Raw genomic sequence first — 21,007 nt, 5'->3', positions numbered from 1 at the left:
CCGTGGCATAAGGGCAGTGATGGCATGGTAGACTGCCAGGCCAGTGACCAGTATGTGTTCCCTAAATCAAAAAGATGTCAATGCAAACCGGTCTTAATTTACTATAACAACAATGCATCTTATTTTCAAGAGTACATTTTGTGTTTTTTGTTGTTGTATAGAAGCATGTAATATTGCTATCCTTAAATTAGAAGCTAAAGTTAAGTTATGCTCAATGTTTTACTCTTTTTGTTTTGAGAAAAGTTTGAATGCACAAATTACTTGCCTAAATCCTGTTTATTTTGGCAAAATTTGGTCGGAGCCAGACTTCTAACCAGAATCAGACATATCATAATGTTCAGGCCTGTTTTGTAGCCAGTTAAACTCTCAGAAATGCTTGTGAGCAACCACAAGCACACAAATCCATACACACACACACGTTTGTTTTTGTGAAAAGTGGGGACATCCCATAGGCGTAATGGTTTTTATACTGTACAAACTGTATGTGCTATTGCCCTACACCAACCCTACATCTAACCCTACCCCTTACAGGAAACTGTGCTATTTCAGATTTTCAATACACTCCATTCTGTGTGATTTATAAGCGTTTTGAAAAGTGGGGACATGGGGTAATGTCCTGAAAAGTCACCTTCTCCTTGTAATACCTATGTCATACCCTTGTCATTATACAAATTTATGTCCTCATTTTTCACAAAAACGTGCAGACACACACACACACACACACAAAAATACAACCACATTTTGTGAACTAGCATACTCTACAAAAAAGAACACAAGGTTTTTTCCCACAAAACTATTTATTGTGGACTAATTTACTCTCTTTTTAAGTGTAGTTCCCTTTACATCAAACACTCCATAGTTGGGAAGAGTTATCGCACACAAACATCAGAAAAAGCACAATGTAATACTTTTACTGGAGACTATCCTCTAGATATGGGATTAGGAATGAAAAGAGGAAAGATGCATGTTCACAAGATATATATATTTCATACACAACTGCAGACATATTCTTACTAGCACGCGAAGGTGAGCGAAGAGAACCAGAGGGATTGTGTAGTTTCGAGAGAAAGTCAAGTGTTACCGTGGGTCAGAGGAAAGAAGGGAGTGATAGACTGAATGTGTGTGTTGTATTTAGCAATGTAGACGTCTCGCGGATAAACAGCAGTGCACTTTGTTGAAGCATGTGGCTAGAAGAATCTGTTAACAATTGCTGCTGTTAGTATGGAATTATGGAAGTGTCCAGTTCTGGGTTAAATGTTGTATCAAGTTTGCTGTTATACTGATCTGTTGAAAAGGGTTGTGCCACAAAGGCACTAAATTCCCCAGTAGTATAATTTGTTGACGTGTTGTATAAATATTTCAAGCAGTTATGGCTTTGAAATATTTTAACAACCTGTAGCATAATCCTGTGTTGTCATGTAGATTCTGGTAAACTGTAAAATCTGTATAATGTGGTAGCATCATAGGAATTAATGATTATAATTAAAATCTCTTTGACAACCTTCAGTAAGATGGTAACATTTTCATGACTGTATGGTTATTGATAAAAAGTGACATTAAGATACAGTGAACCTGATCCAAGTTCATGATTTTTTTAGAATCATTAATTATTTGTCATATCCTTGCAGTGATTTGCTGGCAGTAAAGAGTGAGTTTCCCCTCTTAGTGAAAGAAAGCACAGAGAAATGTCAAGGATAATACATTACACATGCATATATCATCCGACCACTCACTCCGTCACTAAGCTATTTATAATTATAGTACAGTGCAATTTTATAAAAGATTCCTAAGGAAAGGAAAGTTTTCAGTTTCTCAACTTTCAGTGTACCACAATCTTGATGGCTCTTCTTGGCAACATTAACAAGCTAAGAAAATAAAAATCATAGATGGATAAGATTTGGATGAACAGTGCATACAGAAGAGCTCTCAACATTGAGTGAAATGTTTAGTTAAAAGGATAATCAACCCCATTTGGAGTAAAAGAAGAAAACAATAGTTATCAAAGAAAAACAATAATGTTGAACTTTGACACAACTCTGAATCAAGAGGAGGTTTGAATTTTAAAGATCACTTTTCGTGATTAACTTCATAGGAAATGCCCAAAAAGCAAACTTTACAGTTATAAATAATTTAAGCATTAAATAAAGCAAATAAATATAACGACTGTATTGCTCAGATAAAAACATTAACATAAATAAATTATGCAAATAATAACTAATACAAATGGATGAATAACAATTTTTGGAGTTAAAACATTTAATAATTTACCCTATTAAAAAAAGGCTGGTGTGAAATTTGTGAAATTTCAAGCTAAAGATGGGCTGTGACAATATAATTAATGAATTCTTTGCTTGTCCAGGAAGAAGAGGTATGAGATGTTTTTTTTTCTTTTTTTCTTTTTTTACTATAACTTTTTTTTTTGCGTACAACTTATGGTATTTCACGTTTTCTCAGGCTTTTTTTTTCTTTCTCAGAGAGTCTTTTTAAGTTGGTTAGATCATTGTTCTATTTTGCATTTATTTGCAAAGGTAGCAAGCTTCACATTCATGTTTTTTGCAACTCAGTGTGGCTGGAATATGAAGTTTAATGTAGCTTTTGCATTCTATGATATATTTATGTTACTGTGGATCATACATACCATTTAATTGTCTTCATATTAAGTGCATTATGTTTGTTGTACATTCAATTTAACTTCCTAAGGCATTAAAACAATCCCTTAACCTTTGGTGTAAACATTACCATTTAAAGAGTTATTTTTCAGTGATCCATTCATCATCTGTGTGTAAATGAGTAAATTTGTTGTTTGTTGTCAATTTTATTGGAGCTGCTCAGTACATTGTTCATCCACCGACTACTGTATGTATTTAGTCAGTTGTTTAGTTTAGTTTAGCTTCTGCTGGTTGTTTGTGTGTTTAAGGAGGTCTGATTCACACCAAAAACTGTTCTTTGTGTGGTCAACAATGACTAACCAAGCCGTTTTAACAACCTGAGACCTCAAAAAGTACTAGATAATTCTACTGAGAAACATTGTTTACTGGTTCCTCTATTGAGAATATGGAGTGTGATCCAAAATATTTGCTTTCATGAATGCGTGTACTAAGTGTTTCATTTGTTTGCTGTCTAACATCCAACCTCTACCATATCTGGATCATGACAATCACAGTTCAATCTTACATGCAGGGAAAGACTCATCTTGCATAACCACAGTGCTGCTGCTCGCCAAAACCATGATGTTCATGTCTTGCTGCTTCTCATGGGTTTCCTGGTACCACTCCCTCATAACTTCTGTATCATGGGTTGGAATCAGTGTGACCTATCAGTACGATATGCAAAGTCATTTTATGCCAGGAAACATTAATTTATATACAGTATATATATATGTGTATATGTGAATTATGAATCAGACAATTGTAAGAATAATGGTACCTGCATAGTATTTCCCCACTGGCTCTTTGCTTCCAACAGAGCATCCAGAACTGCCTTACTGGGCTCCTGTGCTGTTGGATCATTACCACTGACTACATAGTAGGAGGATCGGATCCGTTTAAAGAACTCAGCATCCACATTCTTGGCATTGCAGTGATTTGGTATGTAAACTAGGTCCATATACATTGGAGGACAGTTAGGTAATGATGTTCCACTGATGGACTTAGTGCTTCCTTAACAACAACAAAAAAATCACATATATAAACACAAACAGTAAATCTCTGATATTAAAAGCAAAGATAAACAACTGTTTAAAAGCTATAGACTGTAGACAAATTTTCATGTATATTTTTAAGGTGTTATAGCACACATGTATTTTTCATGTTTTTAAACTGTGAGTATGAAACCGAAGTTACCTGAAGTGCTGCTTTTCACTCCCCTTGATGCAGAGGTATTAGTAGCATTTTTGGCATCTTTATCTTCTGTAGTCTTTTTTGGAGAGGACACTTTCGACTCTTTGATGGCACTTGTTTTTGACAAGCTCTTTGTTGCAGATGACTTAGTCTTGCTGCTGATGTTCTTTTTTGGCTTCCCTCTTTCATCTTTTTGGGATGCCTCTTCAGCCTTAAGGACCTCAGGATCCACCATGCAGGCATCAGGATGTGGAGGGGCAGGAGCAGGGTCTCTGGGTGTGAGTGGAGGTGGGTCTGCATGACGATAAGTGATAGTCCTATCTGTTGGTAATGTTTCTGAGTCATCCTCCGAGTCAATATTTGCTTCTGCAGTTATTGATGGGCACTCCTCTGTGCCAGGAGGAACATCTGAGTCTGTTTGAGAGGGCACTGATTCACTTACAGAAGTTGGAGGAGTTTCCTCACACTGCTTGCTCTGCTGTTTCCCTCCAGGTGGGGGTGGTCCTCCTCCAGACCTAGCAAGCGGCTTTTCCTCCTCCAGAGGTTGTTCCTCATTCATGAAGTACTCAAGAGGACTTGGGTTTATAAAGGATGGAGAAAGCTCTGTCTTTGGATGTCTGTATTCACAGGAGGTCACCAAACACAAGTCCACAACTGCTCGTGACTGAGAAGGGCTTGTTTTTGAGGTATCTGGCCCTATGGACCCACCATCACAACGTTTAGTAGATTCCCCATATTGCCAGCTGTAGGAATATGATGTGGAGCTGCTGGAAAACTTCTCTTGAATGTCTGTCTGATGGGAACTAGGAGAATGTTGAGGTGGAGATGTTATTTTGGGACTGGTGGGGGATTTTGAGTCTGTGAAGGGATTTGTCCCTAAGCCAAGTTTCAGCTCTTCTGCCTTTGGAGAAAAACAAGATGACACCGTAGGAGATGAGGGTGACATGGTCTTTGGAGGAGTCTTCTCCAGATTTGTTCTGTCCTCTATTTTATCCATACCAGTCTCTTTGTAAAATGAGCTGGGACTAGGTTTATCTTTATCTGCTCCTTCATGTAAGGTGCTTGGTCCTCCTAGAACAAGAGATGAATCTGAAGATAAAGGGGAGTGATTGCGGGGTGACTGTTTTGGAGTAACAGACTCTGAGAAATGTCCTACATTTGGAGAATCTTCTCTTGGCTCCCCAATTTGGGAGGGTGTTGTAACTGATGGGGTGGACTGAGAGGCATCTGATGGGGAAACTGAAGCAGCCTGGGTACTATCAGACTCTTTGAAAAGCATTGCCTTCTCCCCATCTTCCTCAGGTCTGCGCTGTTCTGCTATGACACTGGTTCCATCTGAGGGGCTGTAATCAACTTCTGTTGGACCATTTTCAGTGGCTGTACGCTGGATTCCTCCTAAAGATGGATGATCTGGTGACTGCTTGCTGAAATCTAATGCAAATGAGTGTTCTGGGGATTCTTGTCCACACTCGACTGACAAAGACTGCTCAGGGGATTTTGTTTCCTGTTGTGGCATTCTCAATTTTGCCATTTTTGGGGAAACATCAGGTGAGATTGACATAGGCCGGGGACTGTCCTCCTTGGATGGGGAAACTTCTGCTTCTTGCATTGTGGTTGGAGTCTGAACAACAGAAACAGAGAGAGAGTCATCCACTTCTGTGGAATGAGGGGAGCCAACTTCAGCATGAAGTGATGGGGAGACATCATCTGTTGTAGGTTCTGGTAAAGAACTTGTTGCGAGCGATGCTGTTGAGGCAGAGGCAATGTGAGAAAATGTGTCCTCTGCAACAACCTCATCAACTGGAGTGCCAGACTTATCAGATGTGGTCCCCTCAGATATGGACATTTTGCTGTCCTCTTTAAATGTTGTGAAAGGATTTGTATCAGAAAGGCTCTCTACTTTAGTCGGTGGCAAAGATGTAGCAGATGTAACTGAAGAACTGTCATCAGTTGCTAACTTTTTATCATTATTGTCGGTCTGGCTTGGGGTCTTGTGGTCAAGCTCAAAATTGGTTGATAAATGTGCTTCATAACTCGGTGATTGCTTCTTTCCCATTTGCGACACAGGCACTGCTTCATCAATAGGACTAGCTTCTTTGGGAGAGTATTCCTTGTCACTTGTGATGTCAACAATAATAGGACCCTGGGACTCAGGTGTTTTGTCCAGTGGTAGAGTGCCAGCTTTTTCCTCTACTGGGGATTGGTAGTAAGGTGTGTGACCTGAGGACTGAGGAGATAAAGGGCCCTCTAAGGTTTTCTCATCTGGACTGTATGATTCCATTCCTTTTGACATCCCTGCTAATGTGGTTCCCAGTTCAATTGGTGAAGATACACCTGTATGAACATGGTCAACATTGACATTTTGGTCACCAGAAGGTGACCTGACAAGAGGCAAAGTTGTACTGGTAGCACTGAGCCTGTTTGAATCAAAAGAGAATTTGTCTTTAGCTAAAAACTCCTTGGCAGATTTGTCTTCCTCCAGTGAAGATGGTGGTGAAATGGTGGAAGCTGATGCATGATATTCATGCCCCTCAGTGGCATCGCTCTTGGAGTGATCTAATTCAGGAAGGTCTTGGAGAGGTGAAAGGGTCTTTCTCTCATTGTCTGTAGTCATACCGTACCTGACAAAATCTTGGGAAGGAGAATCACTTTCATCATTGGTTGTCTCATCACTCATTACATCTCTTGGAGTAGACATTTCATCCATAGGTGTTGGAACACTGGAGATCTCAATTGTAGACTGAGTGTGTCCAGATGTTGTGTATTCTTCTGGAGGCTCATCTCGATTTTCATCATCAGAGGCGACCTCACTTTCTAAATCTGCTGGTAGTGTTTCATCATGAATAGAAACAGCAGGAGAAGCTGGTGCAGAGATCTTTGGTGGTGTGGTTACATCAAAACTCTGCACCTCACTTTCTTTGTCATGTCTGTATTGTGGTTCTTCTGCAACGTAATCTGATCCTTCCTTGGTTACCTGCTCTTCTTGCTCTCCATCATCTTTTAACTTAGATATTGCTCTGTCTTGCTCATCCACTTCCTCTGTATCTCCCTTTTCTTCATAGTCTCCTATCTCAGATGACTCTTCCAAACCTGTTCCTTCATCTTCAAATTTTTCACTGGTACCATTGCTTTTTTGATTGGGTTCTAGATCCCCTGGAGTACCACCACATTCCTCTTCAGCTTCTGTGGTTGCTATTCCTTCATCCAGGGACTCTGCTGCTTCTGGAGACTCTTTGCAAGGACTTATTTCTTCATGCTTAATCAAGATTCCTTGATCAGAGTCGTCTATTTTGGTCTGTAATAGGATTTCGTCAACTTCAGCAATCTCCTCTGCTTTCAGAGCCTCAAAGTCTTTAGTGAGGTCTTCAGGAGAAGACATCAGTGACCTCTCTGCCTCAAGAACATCTGTTACACTGGCTTCAACAGCAGGTTCTTCAGCAGTAGCACTTGAGATGGAAGGCGCTTCCACTGGTTCACCAGAATCTTTTTTGGTGGGCTTGGACTTAACCTTCTCTTTGGATTTTGCAGGACTACCAAGGCCCTTGCCTCGTGCTGCAACCCTTGGTTTAGGTGCAGGTTTTTTCACCTCAGGAGTGCTAGGGGCATTCTTTTTCAAGCCACCGACTTTCCTCAAATCTTTTTTAGGTTCTTTTTCATCTTTCTGAGTTTCTTTCTTTTCGTCCTTTCTGCTTTCCTTTAATAGGGAATCTTTCTTGATATCCCGTCTTTTAATTTCCTTCTTCACCTCCTCTTTCTTCACCTTCTCTTCTTTTTTGGCCTTTTCCTCTTTCTTGGGTGTGGGTTTTTCAGCCTTTTTATCAGCCTCACTTTTTCCCATGGATTTCTTTGTATCTTTCTTTATTGTTTTTGGTTTAATGTCAACTTTCTTTTTCTCTGGAGTGTCAATTTTGGGTGTTTGCTCAATTTTGCTTTTACTGTCCTTGTCTCCTGTTTTCACTTTTTTCACAAGTGTTTTTTCTTTCTTCTCTATTTTTTGTGTCGGCTCCTGAGTTTCCACAGAATCAGTTTTACTGAGTGTTTTTAGTTTTTCAGAGGATTCTTCTTTGGACTCTTTGTGGAGATTTTTGCTTGGAGATGGCTTTGATGTGGACTTCAGGCTCTCTTTACTATCTGTCTTATGTTTCATCTTTGCTTGTTTCAGTGTCGGTGCGAAATTTGAATTAAGCTCCTTTTGTGTGATCACCGGATGTTTGAGGAAGTCTAAGTGTTTAAGTTTCTCTAGGCCTTCGAGAATATTATTCTGAGTGGAATTGCCTGGAAAGAGAACACGGATGATTTTTTCTGATGGGTTAGCAGGATGCCACACAATCAGTGATGAGATGGAAGACAAATATGAGATTGGGAGCTCTGATTCTTTTCCATTTGGTAACAAGATGGGGGCTTTGTCTTTATCACTACCAGTCCATTCTTTAAGGAAGTACTGCAACTCCTTGCTGTTCTCTGCTGGGTTAAGAACATACATTTCAAGCTTTCCGACCCCCATTTTCTGGAAAAGTATTATTGGTTCTACTGTATTCCCAATATTCCTATGCAGAGGTTCAGGCTTTAAAGACAGCTTGTTTAGGTACTCCAGCATGAGAAATGCCTCCTCAGCATTTTTCCTAATCCTGAAGTTGGGCTCAAGGTTTTCTAGGTTCTGAGGCATGTTGACAAACATAACTCCAATATCAGGTGAAATCATATTCTTTGTCCAGTCACTGTTAGCTGTGGATCCCTGCGACTGCTCCTCCTCAAGTTCAGCTATTTTGCGCCGCAGCATGCTATTGATACCAGGAAGGTTGTCATCTCCAATGTGTGTGAGGAGAACGGAATCCACTCTGTCCAGATGTCGTACCAGCTTCCAAAAACATGACTTTCTATCAGATCCACCATTAATCAGCATGTTGAAGCCGTTAACCGCAAATAGTGCTGAATCACCCCGTCCACCAGGGAAAATATAACAGCATGGTTTGGATAATTTTAGGAACCCTCCTGAAGTTGGGGGTTCAAGCATGTCAAAAGGAGATGGGATTTCTACAGATTCTGACAGGTACTCTGTGAATTCAGAAAGACCTTCCATTTCTGGAAGGATGGTTGAGGAGTTTAGCTTCATATGGATGAAGTCCTGCAAGTTGTGTTTGTCTAGGTTCGAATTTTTCCAGTCACCATGCTCCGGACAGAAAAGAGTTAAACTGGCTTTGTTGGCTGGATGTATGGTGCTTAGAAGCTCTCCAATCTGTGAGTCAAATGAATTGAAACATTTCACTAAACAAGTTTACTTGAATTTGGATTAGCATGTAGAACTCTACTGTGCATGCTGAGTTTTAGCATTTGTTTGAGAATCTCTGTTTTTAAAGCACTGGTAAATATAGCAAACCGACGCAAAAGCTAACAATCACTCACCTCTTGATCTGTAAAAATGTCAATGAAATTGAAGAGAGAAAAGGAGCCTGACTGGAGAATCAGCTCGCCTGTATTTTCAAAACACTGTCCTGCCAGGACAAGCTGCTTATGGTGGGCTGTGTCTGAGACCATCAGACGTACCTGAGTGTAGACATAAAGTTTATAAAATATTATAATCTTCATTAAACATTGACTTGACTTTAATTAATCATGGCTTGCATTTGTTGGAACAAAACCAACACAGCACGGGAAGGTAATCCTAAATTATTTACATGCAATTTCTGAATTACCCAGCTAACAGAAGTACATCTGTTTCTATAAGCTCTTCTATAATCTTTAGTATTGCTGAATTGTATTACTTTGGCTTTCTGTCTCTTGTCCTCTCTCTTTCTTGTTCTCTATCAGGGCCAGCATTTTCCAGTTTGCAGCCATCAACTGTTCTGGGCGGTCTGCCAGGGTCAGACCTGCAGTGCTCTACCATATTATTAATGCAGAGTCAAACTGCAGTCACAGTTTGCGAGTAAAGCTTTGTGTGTATGAGCGTGTTGTGCGTTGTGAGTTTGTCTGCAACTGTGACACACCCAAAGCATACATAACTCTTTGATGTACTGGCATATTAGTGAATTAAAATATTTAACAGGATTTATCTTTGTAGTGTAAAAAATATATGTAATTGTTTTTGTAACATTAGATGAGTCAACACTTTTCTGTTGATACTGTTGCCAATACTATAATGTTGTTCTTGTCCTATAGGATACTAGCTGCTATGCATTTATTCGTATCCCCACGTATTTGTTTCTGTATTAACCAGACAACTAAAATAGTTTAAAAATATGTTTAAATGGCAGACATCTAGATATATTTATAGAAATATAGAAAGGGGGTGCTTACCTCAGTGCTAACAGCTTCATCTGAAGGGTTGATAAGCACTACTGTCTCCAACACATTACTTTTATGATGCAGAATCTTTTGTCCTGCAAATAAAATGACACGTTACTGATGCTCAGTGTGATGTGCACAAACTGCACATGGGGATCTTCAAATGCTTTGGTTTGTGTTGTACACTGAAGTAGCCAAATATTATGAATACACCAATATGTTTAAAGAATTTTTTCACTTGACACAAAACTCAAATGCTGCTGCTTAAGGAACCACAAAGACAGAGACAGAACTAGTTTTGGTAAGTTTATTTGGTCTGTAATTTTACTGCAGACCAGTCATCATTTTCTTTTCACTACCATTCTTTCAGCTCCATTTGTTATGCATATTTACCTTATTGTGTTTTAAGTTAAATTTGCAGTCAAAAAGGTTTATGGTGGTCAGGGGGTTGTTTTTTTCTCACTTAATTACCTATTGTGTACTCATGCACCAACTTTCTCCTTCTCTTCCTCATTTCTCTATACGCTCTATTGACACAGATATCCAATTAACCTCTGCCCTCCTCCAGCAACTTGTCATCCTTTCTCTTTCAATCATCTCATGGGTGGAACATGAAAAATCTTCTAGTATTCCACTGTGTGTTCCCTTTTCTCTGCTAACGGAGAAATGTTTTTCTTTACATCCTCTCCACACATGTCCTTTGACAATGTGACTATATTGACAATATATTTCTGCTTTTTATTTTCAATATCTTTTTTTTCCCATCTCCTGCCCAAATGGCTCTCGATGAAGTCAAGTGAAAATCTCCCAATCTGTCTCTGGGCGAATCAATCCTATTATAAATTCATCAAGCTGTCCAGAAGCACTGAAGCTGTAAGCTTGCAGGAATCGGTGAACTCTGTCACTGTCAGTACTAGTGTTTGCTATTACTGCAGAGTATATGAGCCCCTTCTGTAACATCAGCCTAATCACACATTCAGCAATCATTGTTCATAGTCTCATAATCCCTCCTCTGAGGTTGTTTGTAAAGGTTCAGTGAACAGGCGCTCCATAGGTGCTGAAAATTGCTTGAAGAATAAGGCCTTATTTATCTAAAATTTCAAGGTCTAAATCTAAAACACAAGAGGACATGCCCAATTTTTCCATTTGCACCAAACAGTGCACAACCTCTTCCATGCCTGGTCACACCACAGCCAAAATTAGTTAAAAAAAAAAATCCTTGTAGATAAATGACATGTTTTGTGCGCAAAGGAGTTTACGTTGTCTCATTCACTAAAGTGTGTAAAACCTGCATGCAAACATTCTCACACAGATTTCACCATTCAAATATAAGTTTAAACTGCAAACTCCAAATCCCATCCTAGATTTGGCAGGGTGTATTATGCTAATTACTAACTGCAGGCACATTCTCCATTTATTTAGAATAATCTGGATTCAGCGACAAAACTGCATATGCATTTGGAAAATTTGCATGAGAACCTTTGTTGGAAAAAAGGCACAGCTGTATGCAGTTATTATTAGTGAATGTGACCCATTGTCTTACCTAAACCTCCAAGAGGTCTATAAAAACATCTTTATTGTATTTCTCTCATCATCCTATTTCATATATTTATAGGTTCTGTGTGGGTTTTAAAGACTGTTCTCCTTAGGATGGAGCATGTTTGTGTGAGTCGGTATTTGTGTGTGTGTGTGTGTGTGTGTGTGTGTGCATAAATCCAGGTAGCTCTCTCATGCAGTGTAAGTAATTACAGTGTGTTTCCCACCTGCTGAGTCATCATTAACGCTCCGAATTCATTCCTTTCCATATTCCCTCATCTCACCATATTCACTGTACCTGTCTCTGTTCCTTCTATTATTTTCCCTGCATTTTTTGCTTTTTCTGACAGCTCCCCACAAAATATTTCTGTATACAAATGAAACCTACATTATATTATATATGCATCACATTTCAGAGAAATACAGTAGACCAACCAGGGCAACAACCATTGAATGTCGGAGGTTTTTCCTAAGGGTAGTGATTAATTAGTGTTAAAAGTGTTTCATTTTAATTTTATGTGCATCTGCCCCCAAGAACACACCATTTTTAAGTAGGTATACAGCATGTCTGAGACTCCACATCCCAAAATGGGCCACTCTCTTTTTGATCATTAGTAGTGGGATTTAGAGTTCCTTTGGGAGAATCTGCTTTTTTTCAGTATGGGGATGGAAGGGAGGAGCTATGGAATAGAAATAGAGAAATATAATGCATCTGACTGTGCTGAAATTGACATCTGCATAGCAAGTGGAGCATACTTGATGTAGAACACACCGTGGCTTCATTTCTTCTCCACAGGGGTGTTCTGAGGTGTTGCATTCATTTCACTGCAGTACTCTCTGCTCTACTTTAGCTGCAGATACTCTTCAGAGCATAGACATATGTGTATTGGTAATAAATGATTCTCTTCTAACCTAATTTATTTTCTCCTTGCTCCTCTAAATCTGAGCAGGTCTGAGGTGGCAGTAACCTGTCATGAATGCTATTCCAGCTGCCCAGCACACACCCAGACTCACACAAGCAGAAAAACAGCATCATTAGGGCCAGACTTACACCGGGGGGAAGTCCATTTATGCGACAAAAACGGCTGCTGTCGGGAACTCCGAAGAGGTGAAGAGAAAAAATGTGTGATTAGAATCAGTGGTGCGAACTAAAGTTCGGACAAATTGCACCATGGTCGATAGCAGAGTTTTCCTCTGCTCTTGGAAAATGTAGCGGCTGCCATCAACTATTATCCACATGGGTGAGTAAAATGGAGCTTTTATGATGAAATGATCCCCCACCATACCTTGATTTTCTAAACCTGACATCAAAATGTTTTGCTCTGTTTTTTTTTCCCCACACTGTTGTTTTGAACCACATAAACTTGCATTGTATGGGTTAATACAGTTGAATACAGTTTGGAACAATATCAGTGTGTGTAAAAAAATTTTTTTCGGGTGAACTATCTCTTTCATTCGTGTCAAATAGATTTTAAAGGTGCTATAGGTAGTTTTTGGAAATATCACATAGAAAATGTCTCCACCACCTTACAGACATCAAATCTGGATCAAATATGTCTCTATGACACTTGTCTCTACCCTGCACTGCAAATACAAATCAGGTGGTGGACCACTTTTTTTTGTCCATCAGAAAACAGCAAATCCAAAATCCTCTTTTCAAGTGAATCAATATGCATGTTCAGATTTGCTTAGATTTTTTGTTTGAGAGAGGGTGGTTGAAGATAGAAAACAGGCAGAAGTCAGCAAAATGTCTGAAATTGATTAAGGCACCTTAAAACAAACCATATCATGTTGTAGATATGTAACAATTATAAACCTACAGCTCTTAGTAAGCTAAGCAGGCATATATGATTTGTATTGATATTGATTTGAATTCGTATTTGTCACCCAAAAGCTGGGCTACTTCCATTCCAGTTTGATTCTGGGGGCAGATGTGTCAGCCGCAGTATTGTTTAACTTCCACTAGCTTGTCTCTTCCACACTCACCCAACCCCATCCTCACCCCTCTTGTCCTGATCTCAACTCAGACTGTCTCTGAAACAAATACAGACTGAACACCCTTTGGGCACGCAGCCTCTTCTAATGACAGTCACCACAACCCACAAACAAAGCAAGCATCCACACAAACACAGTGCCATAAATATGAACTCGACTTTCTCTCTCCAAATCTCTGCCCTGTCCTTTCAATGCCAAAATAGGATTTTGTACAGGACATAGCAGAGCCCTTTCAAACACACATACGAATAGTTAGAAAAATCAATACCACTTATCACAGTTCCTCTTAAAAACATTTAGTCCCATAGTCTCATCAACAAAAACACAACACAGACACTAAAAACTACTGCAGCAGAAATCTCTTTGACCAAATCGCACGTTGAAGAAAAAGCTTCATGAGATGCATATTTAATCACTTTACAGACCCAACATCAAAGCATATCAGACATCATTTTAGGCTCAGTTTTATACTCATGTATTAAAATGACATAAAATGCTCTTTTCCTTTATTTATTTATTATTAATCAAAACAGCATCAAAACAAATATATTATAGAATTGTACAAAAAATCTATATAAATTGCAAACACACACAGGAAAGTATGACTTTACTATGAACTGTATTGAAATGACTGGATATTCATTATATTTTATTTCATACATGTTTGTAAAATGTAAATGACAAAATTTTGGATGAACTGTTCCTTTAAATTGTCAAGTTGTTGAAAGATACCTATTTTAACAAAGTAGTACCATAATACTTCAAAAATGTATAACATTGCCAGTTCATATACCTACTGTTAATATTAATAATATCACAGAATTCCAGGTGAACGGACAGTATGTAAATACACAGTAGACAGTGCAATCACTTGTTAAGTGCTTATTGATTACATTACAGAAGCTGATTCATTACTATTGATTACATACTGCGCTGTCTGATGCTGTGTGAATCTGCTGGACTGTGATAGCTGATCTAATTTTAAACCTCCAGGCACATTTTTAAGCCTCGGTCTTAACTCAAAGCAACGAAAAAGTCAAAGTTTAGGTACCATATGCTTATCCTCTAAAGGCCCTGAAGTACCTCAAAAGCAAAGGGATCCTCCATGTTCCTTTTATCTCCTGAGCCTCACAGACACAATATTCATAATTCTTTCTCAAGCATTCTTTCAAGTGCTTCCTCATCTTTTTTTTACTGTAATCTCTTTTCCCGAGTATCACACTGTGATTCATCTTCTGTTAGTGATTCTGACTGGGGCTCCAAGCATTTCAAAGGCATTAGGATGGTATTTTTTACAAAGGAGTTAATCTAAAATAGATGATTTCCTGTTTGTCCCTTCATTTTTTTCCTCTCTGTGTTTTCTTATTTTGTCTGATCTATTTCCACGTGAATGATGTGAATAACCATGCATACTCCAATATTTGTCTTTTGACAGTTTAATTGTATTGTTCCTTATCCGTGCACTGCTTTGAATAAAAACATCTTCTAAATAAATAAATGTAAATATATGTGTGTATGTGAGTCTCTAGTCTTCCTGTGCTCTTCACAGGCCTCCGAAGTCTGGCCTCCTCCCTGCTAATAGTGCTCCCTCCCACCTTCTCCCTGCCCCCATTTATCTGTCTTGCCCTCCGAGAAAAACCCAGTAGGAGAGTTCAACAGATAATTATCCTACAACGCTCTTGTATTGTACACTGAAAACTATTAAAGACTAAATTAAATTAAAATCCTTTGAAAGTAAGAAGAAGTGTTACAAAATTGGAATTGCTGTAAAGAAGGAGGGGGAGTCTGGTGGGTTAAAGCAATTATCAAGACATCCACTAGGTATTTGTCTGTGGTCGACAGCTAATGGCTTTGCACTTAAAAGGCTTAATGGCCAAAAGCGGCACAATGCAAATTCCTCTGTTAATTTTCTAAAAAGCTTCGTCTAAAGCCAGCCATCGAGCAATAAATCTGATTATGGAAATGAACCAACACCTACATGTGTCATGTTTATCCTAAAGGGGGGATTAGTAGCCAATGATATATTCATGCTTTGTCCTCCTCCGACAGCCAATCAGATGAGTAAATAAGAATTCCACAGTGAATTCTGATGATCTCAACAAAATAATAAGCTTTGCTGCCAAACGGCAAAACCGGAACTATCTCAAGTGCTTCCTGTACTAACATATATATAATCAAGGAGACAGTTATGATGAGTGTAAGTTATTGTGCTATTAAGCTATAGTGTGTGTGTGTGTTCAAGCACAGATTACATTTCAATCATTGAAGGTCAGTGTTGGCTCATCATTTGCTTACATTAGCAGACTGAGTGTCTCTCTGGAAGATATTTCCATTATGGTTAAACCCCCACAATTTCCTGCTGTTTTGTGAAAAATTCTGTACTATTGTTCAGGTCTAACTGCATTTGAAGCCCTATGTGTTAAGCCTTGAGTTCAAAAGCAGACAAGCCCATTGTCATTAATTTTTTAGCTAATTATCTTAGTGTTTCATCCCTTGCAGCAATTCAGCATGAGAGAGGAAAATAGAGAAAATGAAAGATCCAGGGGCAGACAGACAGAGCGAGTGTGCAGGGAGGACGGAGGAGGGGACACCAGGGACAGGGTTTGATCCAGACAGAGCTTCAGGCAGACCGTCTAAACCCACCTCTTTTATCTTCATCAAAAGAATTCATCAAGAACTCACAAAAAATCAGAATGTAAAAGAAAATATGACTTTGCTCCAGATATAGAAGAGGTTAAAGATGGAAAGAAATAGGGAAACTAATAAGTTCTAATAATTGTTGTTATCTCACCAATGTTTGTTAAGTGCTAATAAACGGATAAGAATCACTTTTACTTAACAGCTGAAGCATGACATTATGTAACAAAACATATTGCTGTTGTGATAGGGATATTCAGAAGAGTCACAGAGCAAAGTACTACGGAAGACATGTAAATAGGTGTAATGCAGATATAGATTCAGGCACCGAATGGTGATTGTCACATCTTTCATCCCCGACAAGCTGATTTAGTTGGCACTGAAATTATGTCACTGGAATTCTTCCTGTCTATATTTATAGACAGTAGATTTTTAAAGCAGATTTTCTAGCCGTTTTAATGATTTTGGAACATGAGAGATTTTGCTCAGTCATGGTAATGCAAATTCTTATATGGAAAAAATAAGCAGTACAAAATACTTGCTCGTACTTGAATGTACCACTATTGAACTCTGGGCTCGCTAGTGTTTTAAATATTTAATTTTAGGTTATCATAAACTGCTACAGAAGGGTTTTGAGCTGGCTAAGGGATAAGAAGTGAGCCGATCATGTTCAGCCTACCTTTCACATCAGCTGAAAACCTGGCAGAGTGTCGAGAAACAAAAAGCTTCAACTCCTGGTCCAGGTTACAATCAATCAGGTTTGTGTCCCATGAACGAATTCCTGCAAACCAGAGGGAAAAAATGTGAAAACATGAAAAGTGTTGCACTTTTTACTTTTTAGGTATTCAAAACAAAATCAGATTGGGTTTCAGATCTTTCCTGTATATTGAACTGAAGCCCCGTATCACTAAATTCACGTAACTAAATGCCATGCTCTGTTGGTTTACACCCAAAAGTCAATCAATGTATGGAAATATCTATGAAATGTTCTGTGCTAATTCTCTTTATGATCAATGGTTAGCCAGAAGAGAAATTATGTGTTGATGCTATTTTGGCTCTGAATGGTAAAACATTAAGAAGGTGTTACTTCTTAATGTTTTTCTTACTTCTTAATTACTCCCCTCATGAGATCACAAAAGAATATTACTCCTATCTATATTTCCTCTACCACACTCAATTCATACTGTATGCCTTCAAGGCAAGTATAGTAGCTAATGCTATTAAAATTGTCACTTTATGAGTTCCCTTATGAAGCACTGCTTTGCTTTTTCACCTCCATTTCTGGCTTGATTACTTGGTTGTTTAGAATTTAGAAGATACCAGATCTCGTTTACTCACAAAGTTCCACAAAAAACAATTGCACAGGTATTGTTTGATTTAATTTCAGTGATTAATAGGCCACGATACAAAAACTAGTTTTGTTTATTACAATAAACAGCAGTGAAACTTACAGTAAGGTGTATCTGGTAACAAGTAAATCTGAAAAATCCTACATTATTCAGTATCAAAGTGATGCCTCCTGATAGAGCAGATGAAAAGAGTCATAATTCTGTGTTCTTATTTTCCTTGATGATTCATGAGTGAGCCTATCCCTACTGGAAATACATTTATGACACTTTTATCTACACATACACAAAACTTTTAATGAATAGGATTTTATTCAGAAGTGGAAGAACTTTTTAAACCAATAGCCTAGATGTAAATGTATAGTATTTTGTAATGTAAATTGTAATTAGATTATAAAGACTTGTGTATAAATTGAATCATGGCTGCATTGCAACAAGCTTAACTGGGACACGTGCAATTAGGCTACAATAAACACCCTTACTAATAAGATGAAATTAAAAACGCAATATGTGCCTATATTGCTTTATTGAATCAATTAGATGTAGGACCACGTGACGACATAATTACGTCCAGACATAAAGAGCAGCCGAATCTGTTTTTTTTTTTTTTGTTGTTGTTGTTGTTGTTGTTGTTTTAACAAACCGTTGAAAAGAACCGCTTTGCGGAAAGAATCGAGTCCCAGACTAACTGAAACGCCCCTTTTGGCAGGAACGCGGGGCCCTACTGACTTTCCGTAGGGACTGCAGTGCGGACCGCGCCACGCCTACAAGCCGGTGTCGTACTAGAGAAGAGTGAGTGGAATGTGGAAATAAATCGGGATGCGCAGCAACAATGTCTCTAGGTCTGGTGAAGTGGACAAAAGTTATGGCTTTTGCCATGCAACGCCACTTTTGCTAAATACAGCTATGTATTTCATACGATTAACTCATTCGGTGATAAACTGAATTAATTATTTACTGAAAATAACTCTTATTTAAGTTATTTAAGGTGATTCCCGCATGAATCGCAAAAACAAGATGAGAAGATAGTACGAAAAACACGAGCTAAGGAGACAAAGAACTGGCGCGCTACATGAAAAAATCCACGCAAACCCAAGGTGATGCTGCAAATCCTGACTGCAGAGCCGATCGATGCTCCATATAACGACCCTCCACCCCGTAAAACAAGCGATACGCCTTATTGATCGACAGGCTATAAATATGCATGCTGAATCATCCCAGCTCACGACACAAGTCAGACACTAAAGTTCGTCATATGGCCCAAAACAACATCTGGATCATCAGATAGAGCTGCACGCCCTGCGAAAACAGTGATGGTGCTGATGTTGATGATGATGATGATGTCTTTGGGAAACGGGGTGGCGCGAGGCGATGGCTTTGATAAGACATGCATTGCACTCGCCAGTTACTAACAGGGAGGGGCTGCGCTACAGTTTCCATCCTACATATTCTCACAACAAAGAAATCCAATAACACGATGCATGGAAAGTTTCTTGCAGTCAGCAGAAATGTGTGGCTAGATTCCCCCATTCAGATCACCTATTCAACCCCAAAGAGAGTTCAAGGTTAGACTATTGAACTTGAAAAGGCAACTGCAGAAGGCATACGCGTCCAGGCATCATTTAAAACAGATTCATGGCATAAATATCACTGAAGCACTGCACGTTATTCGTGACAGCTGAGCTACCTTTCTCAATGTCCGCAATGGCACACTTCAGATGCTCGTCGGTGACCAGCTCCCCGATGACCACCAGCAGGTAATATTTGCCCTCGTCGAAGTGATGTGTCGAGGCCGTGGGTGATGCCTTGTTCCTGATGCTACTGACACCTCCGAAGGGTGCTGGAGGCTCTACAGAATCAACTAGCGTCGCCATTCTCTCAGACACTCACTCACACACACTCACTCGCTCGCTCTGTGTCCGGCAACCTGAAGTGAGCTGCTCTCTGAAGCCGTGCAGCGGGCGCAGAAGGAGTGGCCCAGGCTTTTATATCCTCAGACTGTGTGTCATAGTGATGAGGAACCGCTGCCGCCTCTCCTCTCATCCAGCTGATGTCATGCAGCAAATCATAAAACTGCGCGAGACCAATCGGAACCTTGAAAAGCGTTACATAGCCTGATTAAAGGATGTCCATGATTTAGAGTTAACATTGGACTAACTTGTTGACATATGGATTGCGCGTCAATATCCATAAAAGTTCAGCATTGACGATATAAAACAGCCATACCAATGAAGTTATTTGAAAATGAATAGAAAAACAAGTCAAATCAGTGACTCTATAGCCTAGTATCTCAATAATATTTTGAATAAACTAAACGTTTTTATGAGGCCTCAATCTCACATTTGGGCTGTCGTTTTCTTTGCACTGGGTTGTGTATTTCACAAAGTTTGTCTTAAGCATGTTCATTTACACATTTCACTTCCACAAACAACAAAAATAATATATATATATATATATATATATATATATATATGTGTGTGTGTGTGTGTGTGTATATATATATATATATATATATTATATATTTTATTTAGCCTAGTGACATTATTTGCATAAAATAAGAACCATTAATTCTCATTAATGTGGAAAGAATGACATATAAATTAGAAAGCATTTATAGGCTACATCAGTGGTAGTTGTTGTACTTAATTTATGATCCAAAATAGTTGAAAATAATGTCACCATGTTGAAACGAATAGTGCTAAAATAGGCTTTATTATTATTATTATTATTATTCTGTTTATTTTAAATATTACCTGGACATGTTCTTGACAGTTTGAAATTCAGGTGAAATTCACCTACAGTAGTCAACGTTTGAAAAAGTTCAAAGTTGTTCTAAGACAAGAACGGGTATTGCTATGGTTTTAGGACAACTTTGATGAAAGGTTTTGATCTACTTCAAATGCTGACTACTGTAATATAATATAACTGTCACCCTCTGTTTAGTCATCTTTTTATGCAGCAACACTCCTCAGGTACACAAAATGGTATCTATAAAAATGATTTAATAATACATTTCCTTGCTGGAAATATACATATATTTCCAGGAACACACTTTCTATATTTTTTGTGTTTTTATGTGCTTCTGAAAGACTAATATCTGTCTATGTTTTGCTGTGCTCTTCCCACTGATGCAGAAGAGGGTGTTCCTCCTTGTCCCGTCTTGATGATGTCATTTTAGGCAGAGTCATTGCACATATTTTACTGTCCTGCTTTAAAGGTGGATGCGCTGTAATACAGCTGTGTCATTGGAGTTCACCTGGAGCTGTGCGGCAGATTTCATGTATTTAGCACTCATACACAGATTACTACTAAAGATTGATAAACACACCAATTTATGCATTTGTATTTAAGTTTAGGTTTATCCAGTGTTAT

The 21,007-nt window shown here is 38.7% G+C and overlaps 1 protein-coding gene across 2 annotated transcripts; it reads right to left on the bottom strand.

Annotated features, from left to right (window-relative positions):
* Window positions 1-489: 489 nt before the first annotated feature.
* Window positions 490-19,732, bottom strand: map1b (microtubule-associated protein 1B). Of its 2 annotated transcripts, XM_058777076.1 has the most exons (7): window positions 19,323-19,732; window positions 16,969-17,070; window positions 10,134-10,216; window positions 9,243-9,383; window positions 3,843-9,075; window positions 3,427-3,659; window positions 490-3,313 (listed from the first exon to the last, which is right to left on the bottom strand). In XM_058777076.1, exons 1-7 carry the CDS (start codon window positions 19,507-19,509, stop codon window positions 3,158-3,160), a joined length of 6,135 nt encoding a protein of 2,044 aa, XP_058633059.1. In that variant the 5' UTR covers window positions 19,510-19,732; the 3' UTR covers window positions 490-3,157. The 2 variants fall into 2 exon arrangements, with proteins under 2 accessions (XP_058633059.1, XP_058633060.1); XM_058777077.1 differs by lacking the exons at window positions 10,134-10,216; window positions 16,969-17,070; window positions 19,323-19,732 and adding an exon at window positions 9,602-9,663 and having other exon boundaries at window positions 492-3,313.
* Between the last annotated feature and the right edge of the window lie 1,275 nt (window positions 19,733-21,007).

Source organism: Onychostoma macrolepis, chromosome 05, assembly GCF_012432095.1.
Source record: "Onychostoma macrolepis isolate SWU-2019 chromosome 05, ASM1243209v1, whole genome shotgun sequence".
In the NCBI taxonomy this organism is placed as follows: Eukaryota; Metazoa; Chordata; class Actinopteri; order Cypriniformes; family Cyprinidae; genus Onychostoma; species Onychostoma macrolepis.
This window is presented reverse-complemented; position numbering and strand designations above follow the sequence as displayed.

Coding starts and splice junctions, on each gene's coding strand:
- map1b (XM_058777076.1), bottom strand. CDS start 19,509: ATGGCGACGCTAGTTGATTCTGTAGAGCCTCCAGCACCCTTCGGAGGT. Junction 3,660..3,842: donor AGTGAAAAGCAGCACTTCAG/GTAACTTCGGTT, acceptor GTTGTTGTTAAG/GAAGCACTAAGTCCATCAGT. Junction 3,314..3,426: donor AGTGGGGAAATACTATGCAG/GTACCATTATTC, acceptor TCGTACTGATAG/GTCACACTGATTCCAACCCA.